General features: G+C 41.2%; 2 protein-coding genes across 4 annotated transcripts in view; both read left to right on the forward strand.

The window, feature by feature from the left end:
- Window positions 1-8,478, forward strand: part of Fnbp4 (formin binding protein 4) — a 36,251-nt gene extending 27,773 nt beyond the window's left edge. Inside the window, exons 13-18 of one of the 2 annotated variants that reach the window (XR_012909671.1) lie at window positions 2,048-2,162; window positions 3,258-3,574; window positions 3,685-3,829; window positions 4,860-5,212; window positions 6,620-6,777; window positions 7,024-8,478. Coding sequence is in view for 1 of the 2 variants with exons in the window: in XM_075961280.1 (XP_075817395.1) it covers window positions 3,258-3,574; window positions 3,685-3,829; window positions 4,860-5,212; window positions 6,620-6,777; window positions 7,024-7,114 (1,064 nt within the window). In the remaining variant the exon portion in view is untranslated. The remainder of the gene's footprint in view (window positions 1-2,047; window positions 2,163-3,257; window positions 3,575-3,684; window positions 3,830-4,859; window positions 5,213-6,619; window positions 6,778-7,023) is intronic. The other variant, XM_075961280.1, reaches the window with a different exon arrangement.
- A 1,573-nt stretch (window positions 8,479-10,051) lies between these two features.
- Window positions 10,052-13,573, forward strand: part of Agbl2 (AGBL carboxypeptidase 2) — a 56,299-nt gene continuing 52,777 nt past the window's right edge. For both annotated transcript variants that reach the window (XM_075963663.1, XM_075963665.1), the window contains exons 1-4: window positions 10,052-10,104; window positions 10,311-10,486; window positions 10,650-10,747; window positions 11,148-11,211. In XM_075963663.1, coding sequence (XP_075819778.1) covers window positions 10,712-10,747; window positions 11,148-11,211 — 100 coding nt within the window. In that variant the 5' untranslated portion in view covers window positions 10,052-10,104; window positions 10,311-10,486; window positions 10,650-10,711. The remainder of the gene's footprint in view (window positions 10,105-10,310; window positions 10,487-10,649; window positions 10,748-11,147; window positions 11,212-13,573) is intronic.

Below are 13,573 nucleotides of genomic sequence, written 5' to 3' on the forward strand. Positions count from 1 at the left end.
AAAATAAGAAAAAAAAATAATCTGGAGATATTTGCATAGTAATAGTATGTGCTTAGCATTCATGAGTCCTCCAGGTTTGATGCCTAGACCACCCAAAAAATAAAAACAGAAAAGTTATTATGCCATAAGGAGGAGGCAAGTAAGTTTTAAGGTTTACTTCAATTTTAGTCCTTGCTCGTTGTTTCAGTGTATAGTAAGCATCATATCTCTGAAGGTGGAGTGATACTTCTTCGTGGTGAGTAACATGTGATATAAGATACCTAAGAGCAAAAGGTTTTAGATTAAGAATTGGTATCCTCACGATAGTCTTTTTAAACTTAATGTAGTTCTGATTTTAGTGCATAACAAAAGCTGTTGATAACTTTAACCATCACATTGGATTTCAGAATTAAATGTTCATGTCAGTATAAAAAATACTAACTGGATTTGGTTTATAAACAAGTAGCAGCATGATTGTAATAGATACATATAATATATGATGCTTAAACTAGGTTTTCTGTTTAGAAGTTTTGATTTTAACATTTTTTTTTAAAGACTTATTTTTATTATTTGTGTGTGTGCCTGTGGAGGCCAGAAGGCAGCCTTGGATCCCTTGGACTGCAGTTAACAAACATTTCAGAGCCACCTGATATGGGTACTGGCATCTGAACCCTGGTCCTCAGGATAGAACTGCAAGCCATCTTAACACCGAACCTTCTCTTCAGACACATTGCTTTTGACTTTTTGAGATGGGCTCTCTATGTATTTTAGGCTAACTCAGACTCAGCTTCCCAGGAGTTAGAATTACTGGCTTGTGCCACCATCCTATCTTAAGTAATTTCAACCTTTTTGTGCTTAAGCTAAAGAAAGAATGATCAGTGTTTGAGATACAGCTTTTATGTTTGAGTAAATTTAGGGGCTTGGGATTCTGTTACTTTTTGCTAAATTTATCAAATTGGGTAGTGTGTGTTGCTTGTGTTTAGTTTGTCTCGTCTTTTGCTTATTTGTCTGTTTTTTTGGAAACAATGTCTGTTATACCTCAGGCTGGTTGGGAATTTGCTAAGAATGAGTGAATTTGAAGTCACAGTCTTCCTGCATTATAGTTAATTTAGTAGAAAAAAGTTAAAGTCTTAAATTAATAATACTTAGTTTTTATTGCTTTATTTTTATCTTTAGTGTTCTGATGAAATCTTGATGTACTGTTTTATAATATAGACTTTCTAGCTATATACATACTTTTTGGTCAAATTAGTCTTCTGAAATGTTTTTGTCGGAAAGTTGGCATATAACTAAATTCATATTACTTGATGCCAATACAAAAAAAGGTTAATGAGTCATTTGAGTTCTTCTAGCTGAAAAACTGCATTCATGTTTTCTGGTAAATCTTTTTCTAATGTCCCTTTCTTTAGCAATAAGGAATGTTTCAGTAATTATAAAAACAATGTGAATCATCTTCATATTTTTTATACAATACATTAGCTATGGCCGGTTGTGGTGGTGCACGCCGGTAGGATTTGCTGAAGGAGGCAGAGGCAGGAGGATCACGAGTTCGAGGCCAGCTTGGGCTACACATTAAAAAAAAAGAAGAAGAAGAAAAAATATATATTAGCTATGGTGTTCCATTAGCAAATCTATTCTAAAAGCCTGTTGGCTTGGGCTTTACCTTGTCAGGCGTTGAGTATAAATGACCTTCTCCCTAACCTAGAGTTTTTCGTAACGGAGCCTTTATTTAGTCAAATTTTGACAGGTGGCGGCATTTGGATATTTACACGCCTATAATCCCAGCACTTAAGGAGGCAGAGGCAGGTGGATGTCTGTGAGTTCAAGACCATCGTGGTCTGCAGGACTAGTTCCAGGACAGACTCCAAAGCTACACAGAGAAATCCTGTCTCAAAAAACTTAAAAAGAAAAAGAAAGCACTAGGGCTAGGCATCAGACCTGGTCTCTTGGTTCTGGCCTGGCCCCTGACAACTCTATCATCCTAAGATAATAGTTCCTACCTGGGTTTCATCACCTCCAAAATGAGAAAGTTGAACTAGATGATTTCTCATGTTTCTTCTACTCCTAGATTCTATGATTTTTAGGGAGAAAATCCCCTCAACATTCCTGGGATATATATCTAATAGTCCCATATATTGTGAAACATCCCTATTGACGATAAAGAGGGATGGGGAAGGCTACAAGTAAGTATATCCTCCTATTTTCTCTAATCTTTAAAAAGCTCTACCCAGCAGCAAAACTGCAGTGTTCAATGATAGTGTTTGTGAAATTTGAGAAAAATTTAACATAGCTTTTCAGTTATAATTTAACTCAAGCTAAAGCAACAGCAGTTTAAAGTTTGTACATCTTTTAACACCGTGTTTGAAAATCTCAGTGATGATTTGACATTTTGTCCTAAATTCCTCTTCACTCGTCACAGAAAGAAGAGTGACCTTCCCTTTGTTGGTATGGTCAAGCAAATGTCATTTGCACATGTGAAGTACATTTTTAAATACTTCTAATATCCATTTTTAAAACTTCTAATCCAGGTTAATAAAATAGGTAGAATTTTTTTTGTTTTAATGGGTTTTCACTGTGGCATCCACATTTACCTAGTTCACCGAAAAAAAATGATAGTAATAAAACAGAATCAGTATTACAGATACACATGATTCATTTATTTCATTTTTGAAACAAAGTCCCCAGAGAATTTCTGCCTTCTCATGTTGCAATAAATGTTTGAAAAAAAAAAAAATTCTAGGGGCCTGAAGCTGTTAAGAGCATATACTATTTTGGCAGAGGACTGAATTTGGTTCTCAGTACCAACCAACTGGACAGATCCCATCTGCCTTAACTCAAGTCTCAAGAGGATCCAATGATTTGGTGCCTTCTTCTGGTCTTTAAGGGCACCTGCACACACAGGCACATACCTAAACACACACACTTAAAAAATAAGGTTTATTTCCAAGTTTTAGATTTGGATGATGGAATTTCTCATTGTTTTGTGATATTTTTATTTATCTACAAATCTGGATATAAAGGCTAGTACAATATAGCTAGGGAAAGTTCTCTCAGCATCATAAATTATAGAAGTAATTTCTAAGTTGAACTGCTCAGTGTTTCAGTGATATTAGTGGCTAGCTATGAGTCAAGTTTTAATTACGGGAGAGCCTTCTAGTCCTGCTGTCTGAAACAACTGTGCACATTTGTCTTAGGTTTGTAGTGATGTGAACCTTAACATGAATATTAGCTATGAAGGATTTGTTTTGGTTTTTCCCTCACTACTGTCTGTTTTCCAGGTTCTCTTTGTAAAGAATCATTTTCTGGCCAAGTTTCTTCATCACTCATGCCACTTACTCCATTCTGGACCCTCCTTCAGTCACATGTACCTGTGCTTCAGCCACCATTACCTCTGGAAATGCCTCCACCCCCACCTCCACCCCCAGAATCTCCTCCTCCTCCTCCTCCACCACCTCCTCCACCTCCTCCTTTAGAAGATGGTGAGATTCAGGAGGTAGAAATGGAGGATGAAGGAAGTGAGGAGCCTCCTGCCCCAGGAACAGAGGAGGATACTCCTTTGAAGCCTTCAACACAGACCACGACTGTAACTAGCCAGGTAATGATGTCCTTGACATTGTGGATGGTAGTGGAGCCTGGCGTGTTTTACTTTAGAAGGATATATTTTGTAGGGCTTGTAATTTGCTGACTGGGATGTTTGTGTTTCAGAGTTCAGTTGATCCTACCACCTCTAGTTCTCCATCTACTAAAGCAGTAAAGAGAAAGGCAGCAGAAATTAGTACTGCAGTGGTCCAGAGATCGGCTACTATTGGTAGTTCTCCAGTTCTCTACAGCCAGTCAGCTATAGCTGCAGGTAAGCATCATAATTAAAGTAGGTTCTTCTCAATATATCATTTGTTTCCAGCAGTAGATGCTGTAAATAGAAGGCATTTGATTGAAAAATACTGTTGATGTAAGAGACCTGATGCGTGAATGCTCCGGTGTTCTGGCTCATATCCCAGTTGTGGACAAACTTTCTGAGCTCTCATTCTTTCTTGTCTGGATTACTTATAGAATTGTCAGGAAGGCAAAGGCAAAAAGAATGTAGAAAATGAATAAAATGATTGCTCGAACCAGATTTTTTAAAAAAAGAAAATACTATTTATAGTTATTTTTCCCAGTTACTAAAAACTACCCTTAAACGTGTATCCTTATCCTTACAAGATTATTTTCTGTTTTGCTTTATTGTTTTTTGTTTGTTTGTTTGGTTTGCTTTGGTTTTTCCAAGACAGGATTTCTCTTGAGTAGCTCTGGCTCTGTAGACCAGGCTGGCCTCGAATTCAGAGATCTGCCTGTCTCTGCCTCCAGAATGCTGGGATTACAGGCGTGTGCCACACCACCCAGCTATGCTTTTGCTTTTTTAAGACAGGGTGTTAATAGGTCTAGAACTCGTTTTGTAGACCCTTCTGGGTACTGGCATTAGAGACATGTTCCATTTATTCAGGGTCTACACAATTGTTTTCTGGTCATTTATATATACTAGTTAATTTTATATTGAAGAGCCTCAATCTGTAAGTGTTCACGTTTTAATTTAATTTTATTTTTTTGATTTTTTTTTTTAAGACAATTTTTCTGTGTAGTACTGGCTGTCTTGGAACTCACTATGTAGACCAGGCTGGCCTCAAACTCAGATCCATTTGTTTTTGTCTCTCAAGTGCTGGGATTAAAAGCATGGCCTATCCTGCCCAGCTACAACATTTAATATTTCGCTATTAACAAATATTTTGCTATTAACAAATATTTTTAAAGGAAAAAGTATATTGAGATCATTTTGTGATTGAACTGCTAGTTTCCTTTTCCTTCTTTGTTGTTACAGTGTCCTTTTTTTATGTTTCCTGCATTAGGTCACCAATCAATGGGGATTTCACACCAGGCTGTTGGGATGGCACACCAAGCAGTATCAGTTGGCCATGCAGCAGCAGGGATGGGTCATCAGGCCAGAGGGATGAGCCTGCAATCAAATTACCTTGGACTAGCAGCAGCACCTGCAATTATGAGTTATACTGAATGTTCTGTCCCAATTGGAGTGACCACGCCATCATTGCAGCCAGTTCAGGCTCGTGGAACTATGGCCACACCTGCTGTCGTAGAACCACCACCACCTCCTCCTCCACCACCTACACCTACACCACCTCCGCTACCACCAGTTCCCAAAGTGCCACCACCTGAGAAGACAAAAAAAGGAAAGAAAGATAAGGTAAGTCTTCACTTTTTTTTATTTAAAAAAAAATTAGTAGGATGATACTCACATAGCAAAATCAAAGGAATAATAATTTAATAAAGATTTATTGCCAGGCAGTAGTGACACACAACTCTAATCCCAGCACTTGGGAGGTAAAGGTTGACAGATCTTTGTGAGTTTAAAACCAGCCTGGTCTACACAGTGAGTTCCAGAACAGACAGCTACATAGTGAGACCCTGTCTCAACTCACACTTCACCCCACCCCCCACCAAGTTTTTTTTTTTAATGTTTTTTGCTTAAATGTATGTCTGTGTACTACTTATGTGCCTGGTGCTCATGGAAGGCCACAACTAGCTTTACAGTAAGTCCCCATTTGTGGGTGCTAGGACTCAACCCAGGTCCTTTGGAAGAGCCGTAAGCGGAGTTGTCCCTCCATCCCCTTCCCAATTAATCGTTTTTAAGCACTTCTTTAAAAATGATTTCTCTGTTTCCTTCTATTTATGGTGTGTGTGTGTGTGTGTGTGTGCGCGCGCGCGCATATGCGCGCAGGCCTCTGTATACACAAGTCCCTGCAGAGACTAGAGAGCGTCAGGGTCCCTGGAACTGGACTACAGGTGGTTATGAGTCCCTGATATGAGTGGTAGGAACCAAATCCAGTTCTCCAAAGAACAACAAATGTTCTTAACTACTGAGCCATCTCTTAAGAAATTTTACACATGTATTAATGCATGATGTTTTGAACATATTCACACATCCCCATTACCATTTTTTTGTATTCCTTCTCCCACTGGCTCACCTCCTCCTCCCAACTTGTCCACATGTTTTGTTTGTTTATCCCGCTCCTATGTTTTACTTGCATATCTTTTGTTTCTAAGACAGGGTTTCTCTGAGTTGCCCTGGATTTACTGAATCTCACTTATCCCAACTAGATTAGCCTCAAAATCAAAGATCCACCTACTTCTGCCTCTTGAATGCTGGGGTTAAAGGTTTTTGCCACCATACCTGGCTTCTTTTTATAATGACCCAGTGAATTTTATAGCTTATAGGGGCTTGAGCACTTTACCGGTGCCTTCACCACCAAAAAGACTCTCCTTCCTCTATCAACCGTTAACTGTGTGTATAAATCCTCAGAGAAGGGTGGAGCCCTGTAAGCCCTTGCTCTCTTCATGACAAGCTCTTGTTAATAGGCCTAATCTTGTATAGACAATCCAGCGGCTGTGAGTTGGATAGAGCATCTATGCCATGCCAGAAGTTAGTATTCCAACATTATCTGCACACACCACCTTCATACTTGTAAGCCTGGGGTTCTGGTCGCATCCAGTGTCACATTTATCCCTCGGTTCCAGGGAGAGATCTTGATTGTCAGTATAAAGGACCTGTTTCCTGTCTGTGTGCATCTTCTGATCTGTAACTTTGTTTTAGGCAAAGAAAAGTAAAACCAAAATGCCATCTTTGGTAAAGAAATGGCAGAGTATCCAGCGGGAGTTAGATGAGGAAGATAATTCGAGTTCCAGTGAAGAGGACCGGGAATCCACTGCACAGAAGCGAATCGAGGAGTGGAAACAGCAGCAGCTGGTCAGGTAAATGGAGTGCAGTTCCTGATGGGAAGGGTTTGTGCTAATCTTGGGGTAGTCGTATTCTTAACATCACAGTCTTTCATGAAGAATACACTGCTCCTTTGCTGAGAAACTTGAAACATTTTCTTGAGTGGACATGAGATCCAATTTTCAGTTTCAGTATTTATTTCTAAAAAAAAAATAAAATAAAAATAAAAAAGATTCTCTTCTCTTTCCAGTGAAGTAGTAACTTGCATATTGTTTTCACAGTGGCATGGCAGAAAGAAATGCAAATTTTGAAGCCCTTCCTGAGGATTGGCGAGCAAGACTGAAGAGAAGGAAAATGGCCCCCAACACATAGTTTTAATTTTTTTAAATTTTTTTTTGTTTTGTTTTATGTTTAAAGTCTTAACCAGTTCTAAGCTGTTGTCAGATGAACTGTAAATGTTATGAGGAAGAACATCCTGGACAAAACCCATGCATATTAAGTTGTGTGTTTAGGAGATGTAGTTTTCTGTTTGCTGAAGGAGGGGTGTTTGGAATTGCTTTGCCCTGACTGTCTCTTTTCACACTGGCAAGCTTAGCATGTTAGATATGAGTCAGTCTTGAGGAACATGGGAGTCAGGGGCATGAAACCTCAGTATAGGACTCACTGGCAAAGGAAATGCCCACTAGAGGCTTGTTCAGTTCCTAGTGTAATACTCTCCTTACCTTCTACTCCAGAACAAGTGCAATTAAGAAGGCAGCTCTGTATCCTATCTTGCTTGACCATCAGAATCTTTGACCTCTTCCTCGAGTCTGCTGCCCGTGAAGTATTGAGATTGTGCTGATGGCCACATTTTCTCAGAAACCCTATGGCACTCATTTCATACCAGGTGGCATATTGACAGGCACGCAGAGTAGCAGCTGCAGGTGTTCAGATCCTTGATTGTGAGAAATTCCCCCGGGTGTGTGGTAGTCAGTAAAATAGGCCACTTTGTGTACTGTCGGCATTGTTTTACCCACCTCAGAAATTCCCCTCTCCGTGAGATTCCAGTGTTGAAGAAGCAGTCCACTGTTGTGTGCTTTCTCCTGTATCACAATCAAGAAAGGTCACTTTAACTGAAGAAAAAGCAAATTGTGTCTTAAAGCTGTTTGTATTTCTCCAGTTTCTGACACTGTAAATTTGTATATATGCACTAATAAAGCTCTTTTTATACTTGTGATTGGTTATCCTTTTGCTCTCCTAAGCATGTTACCCTGCAGTTATAATACCAGGACTTAGTGTATTCCATTCTTAGTTGTTGTGACCAAACATGGTACAGAGCATGCACTGACATTTGAACATCAGGAGAAAATAGCATCTTGGAGATATCCGGGGACAGATTTTAAACAAGGTGGAGGCTTGTGTGACTATGCTTACATCCATTCTTACTAATATTTGACCTGTCCGAGTCCTGGGAACAATGTGATATGGGGAGAAAGGTGCTTTCTAGCTTTTTTTTTAATAGGTAATAAAAAGCTGATTATGGAAAATAATAGATACTTAAGATGATAATCAATAGTTAACCAAAGACAATAGTTTGGATTTTATTCTAGTATTCCTATGCAGTTAAAATTTTTTACTTTGTATTATAGTGTACTAGATTTTATTTATCATGTGCTAATGCTGAGATGCCCATTTTGTACCTAAAATTGTTTTGTAATTTGCATAGTTAAATTTCTAAAAATAAAGGTTATCAACTAGCTGTTAAAGTTCTTGTCTTAACTAATTGACAGTTTTCCAGGTGTGTAATTGTTGCTGGAGAGGCCTCCTTACCACCCTGCTGTTGAGCACATAAGGAACCTGATGGATGGCCCAGGGCTTGGTTTTGCCCCCTTAGTTTCTAACTAGTTTGTTAGTTTTTTGGTTTTGTTTGTTTTTTTTTTAGAGGATTTTTTTTCATTCTAGCTAGAAGGTTAGAAGGTAGAGAACAAAGAGTAAAAGTGTTCAGTAGCTGGCCCGTATCATCACTAGTTGAGATGACATTCTAGCCTGCAAGTCTGGCCTGTCTGAATAGCTTATCCAAGATTCTGACCTCAGCTTTTATGAGGCCGTTCACTTTTTGTTGCTGTTGTTAAAGGTCTACTTATGCATATGGATGTTTTGTCTGCGTGCATATCTGCACACCAGAAGAGGGCATGGATCCGATAGGGTACAACTAAAGGTGGTTGTGAGCCACCAATGTGAGTGCTGAAGACTGAACCTATAAGAGAAACCAGTGCTGTGCCCTCCAGCCAAGAGAAGATTCAAACTTAGAACATCTTTAACACAAATCCTTGAACAAGCCTCAAAAAGTAACAGTGGGGCAGGAGAGGTGGCTCAGCACACACATCCAAACTGTAACTTCAGCTCTAGGGAAATCTCTGGCAGTACGTTCCTGCAGTCACGTGCACGTACACAACATGAAAATCTTTTTTTGAAAATTATATTTTTTAAAGAATAAGGGCTGATTGGATAGCCTAAAAGGTTTGGGTTTGACTGGCTGACACCTGCTAGTCCCTGGAACCCATACAAAGGTGGAAGGAAAGAACTCCGCACGGAAACATAATTCTATGAAAAATGGATGGGAGGCAGCTGGAGAGATGTCTTAGAGCTCACAGTCTCGTTCCCAGCATCCAATTCTTACTTAAGACAGCTCACAAGGGCAGGACACTTCCCTGGGGACTGAAATCTTCTGGCCTCTACGAGCATCTGCATGCAAACAGGGAGAAATAGTTTTTAATGAGTAATTTGTATTTTAAACCAGGAAAAACTGGAGGACTGGAGAGATGGCTCAGAGGTTAAGAGCACTAACTGCTCTTCCAGAGGTCCTGAGTTCAATTCCCAGCAACCACATGGTGGCTCTCAGCCATCTGTAGTGAGATCTGGTGCCCTCTTCTGGCCAGCAAGCATACATACAGACAGAACACTGTATACATGATAAATAAATCTTTAAAAAAGAAAAAGAAAAAGTGGAAAGGAAGCTGTTTTAAGTTTGTCAAAGGGAGAAGGAATGATGTAAATTAGAATGAGCCTGATTCCTAGGACTGATCTGCTTTCCCTGTTTAAATAAAGCTTGTTTGGTTGCTACAGCTCCCCCTTAAACAGGAAATTACTAAAACTACAGAAGTTAGAAAATAGGGTGAACTCTCCTGGCACTGTTCCCAGCCTGGGTCGTTGATGTGTGAAACAAATTGCCTGACATCGCAGGATGAGGGCGGGGTCCTGCCCTCCTTCCGCTTCTGGCTCCGGGTTGCTAGGCTGCCAGGGTCCGCGCGGAAAGCTCCGCAGGTGAACAGATGGTCTGGGCCTGCGAAGGAGCCAGTTAGTGTATCCCAGGCGGGAAGGGGGTGAGAAGGGCGGGGCGGGGGGTGAAGAGTAGGGGGTGAGGAGGGCAGGAGGTGAGCAGGGTAGGGAATAAAGGAAGTAGAGGGTGGGGACGGCGGGCCTGGGATGAGGAGGGCAGGGTACTGAGGAGCGTTGGGCCAGCCCTCTCTGCATCGCTGTGGGGAACATCTCTGGGGTGGGACGCTCACAACTGAACGAACGTTTCCAGGACCGGTTGCTTTCCACCCCCTGACCTTTTCTTTTCAACTGCTCGTGCCTCCAACCGGGAGGATTCCGGGTGTCAGAGCGTCTCTTCTCAGTGTAAGCACAGCATGGGGCCAGCGGGGGTCCCGGTAAGTCTAGAGGACGAAGCCCGGGGACTCGCAGTGCGCCCTGACTGCAGAGGTGCGTGCAGGACTGCCCTGAAGTCGAAAGGCTGTGAGCGTGAAGGGGCATGGCAGTCAGATTTGGTGTTCTTTGGTGGTGCTGTGTGTTTGGATTGGTTTCTTTCCACCTTCCTGCTGCGATTTGAGACTTTGGTGTAATCAGCTCCCCTTTTGGAAATTAGGCAGAGGTTGCAGCTGGCAGCGGTGCTACTGATTCGCCTACATTTTTCTATGTGGCAGTAACATGTTCCCAGCGCTGGAAGCAGAGTTGAAGCAGGAGGTCGGTACACTCCCCTTTCCAAAACTTCACAGAAACTTAATCCTAGACCAAAAGGTTCATTGTGGTGGCCTGCTGGTCCAACTGGAGGATTGTTTTGTGTTTGGCTTTTGGGGAGGCAGGTAGGTAACGTGACCTTGCTGTGTAGCGCAGGTTGGCATGGAACTCACTCTGTTGCCCAGCCTGGCCTTGAACTTGCTCCTCCTACCTCTGTTTCCCTGGCGCTGTAATTCCTAGGGTGCTCTACACCCGCTAGTACCCCAGATCTGTTAGAGACAGCATAACTCGATATTTGCATGGATTGTTTTGTTACCGTATCCTGTGAAGCATGTTTGACACTTGTTGCTAAGAATTCAGTGTCATCTGAATGACATGTTCTGCTTGAGAATACCTTTTCTTTCAGACTCTTCCTGATCCCTACGAGGATTTTATACACCATCACCTCCAGTATTATGGATACTTTAAAGGTAATAACACTTGGTTCTTTGCCGGCATCACCAAGCTGACCTGTGGCATTAACTGAAAGAACTGTGTTTGGTTAAGACTGGAGTCCTTTTTCTAGTTGATTAGTTGAAAAGCACCTGCTACCCCTATTGAACTGCCGTGTCCCTCTGTCTAGGGACAGCCTCGCTGTATATAAAAGTACAAATGTTTCCTCTAGTCTTTTCAATTTGTTGGCCTGTTTTCTACTGGTGCACTAATAACTACGATCTCTGAATTGTCATATGACATTCAAATAGTTCTTATATAGGTGAGTCTCCCTGTGTAGTACAGGCCTCTTCCACCACTATGCCCAGTTTGTTTATAGTCTTGCTATCTGGAGAGTCATTTCTTTTCACCTTGTTCTTCAAAAGCATCTAGCCTTTTCTTGAGTCTTTGCTTTCCTCTCTTCTTTTTGTCTTTTGGTTTTAGAGATTGGACTTTTGTTCACTATAGTGTGCTATGCAAGCACCCTGCTGAGCCACATCTCAGTCTTCTGGATGTAAATGTTAAAATTAGTTTGTGATATTAAAAAGAAATCATTTGGAATGGGAAGTGAGGTGTACAATGGTAAAACACTTGTCTAACATTATCCAGGGGCTACATTCAATTCCCAGTACCTTGAAACCTTCTATTTATGCATGTATTTATTCACTTGTTGATTTTTTTTGAGACAGTCTGTACATACCAGATTACTCAGTTCCCCATACTGATCTTTTTGTTTGTAAATCAGAGTTGGAATTTATTAGGAAAATGGTTTGTTTGTTTTTGTTGGTGGCGGTGAGGTTTTTGTTTTGTTTTGTTTTGTTTCAAACAGGGTTTCTCTGTGTAGCCATGGCTGTCCTGGAACTCACTCTGCAGACCAGGCTGTCCTTGAACTCAGAGATCCATCTGCCTCTGCCTCCTGAGTGCTGGGAGTAAAGTTGTGCACCAGCGCTGTGAGGTATATGGGTGTTTTTTGCCTACATGTATGTATGTGCACCGTGTGTGTGTAGGGTGTACCTGAGGAGGTTGGGGTCCCTGGAACTAGAGTTATAGATGCTCATGAACTACTGTGTAGGTGATGGAAATCAACTTGGGTTCTCTGAAAGATCAGTAAGCACTGTTAAAACAGTGGGCCATCTCTTCAGCCCATTTGCTATTGTTTTAAGACAAAATCCTGCTGTGTACCCTGGGTGGCCTATAATTTCCTAGGTAGACAAAGCTGAAATCCTCTTGCCTCTACCTCCAAAGCACTGGGATTATAAACGAGTACCACCATGCCCAGGGCGTATTTAAAGATTTTGTATAGTATTTTCATTTTTGTATTACTATAAATGTTTCTCTCTCCCCCCACTGGCTTAGGAATTTATTAGAGGGGTGTGCACAGGCCTGGGAAGTCAGTGTGCAGAGAGCAAATGTTGTCTCTTTTTTAAGACAGGGTTACATCCTAGAACTGCATGGTTCATCTGGGCCAGCTGCAAACATGCAGTCTTCCTACCTTTGCCCCCTAAATCGTATTAGGTACTTTTCTATAGCTGTGATTAAAACACTATGAACAAGGCAACTTATAAAAGAAATCATTTAATCAGGCTTATGGTTCCAGAGCTGAGAACTCATATTTTATGGAGAAAAAAATACACTGGGAATGGCATGTGTCTTTTTAAACCTTACTCTTATCCCCAGTGACACATCTCTTCCAACAAGGCCATACCTCCTAATCCTTCCCAAGCAGTTCCATGAAGTATTCAAACACATGAACCTTTGGAAGCTATCCTCATTCAAACCATCATACAAGTTAAATGCCTCTTAAAAAGATTTGTTTTTATTTGTGTGCGCATGTCTTAGGGTTTCTATTGCTGCAATGAAACACAGACCGAAGAACAAGTTAGAGAGGAGAGGATTTATTTGGCTTACACTTCTGCACTGCAGTCATTGAAGGAAGTCAGAACAGGAACTCATCTTGCCAGGACAGGAACCTGGAGGCAGGAACTGATGCAGAGGCCATGGAGGGGAGCTGCCTATTGACTTGTTCCCTATGGCTTGCTCAGCCTGTTTTCTTAGAGAACCCAAGACCAGTTGAGTCTAGTAATACACACCTTTAATCATAGGACTTATGAGGCCAAGGCAGGCCAGCCTGAGTTCAAGGCCAGCCTGATCTACAGTGTAAATTCCAAAAAAGCACCTAGAACACCAGCCCAGTAAGGAGACCATCCACAGTGGGCTGGGCCCTCTGTCATCAATCATTAATTGAGAAAATGCCCTACAGACTTACCTGCAGCCTGATTATATAGGGGTATTTTCTTCATTGAGGTTCCCTCCTTTCTATCAAGTTGACATAAAACTATCCAGCACAATGTGTTTCCCTGC

The sequence above is a fragment of the Microtus pennsylvanicus genome, chromosome 2 (assembly GCF_037038515.1).
Source record: "Microtus pennsylvanicus isolate mMicPen1 chromosome 2, mMicPen1.hap1, whole genome shotgun sequence".
NCBI lineage: Eukaryota > Metazoa > Chordata > Mammalia > Rodentia > Cricetidae > Microtus > Microtus pennsylvanicus.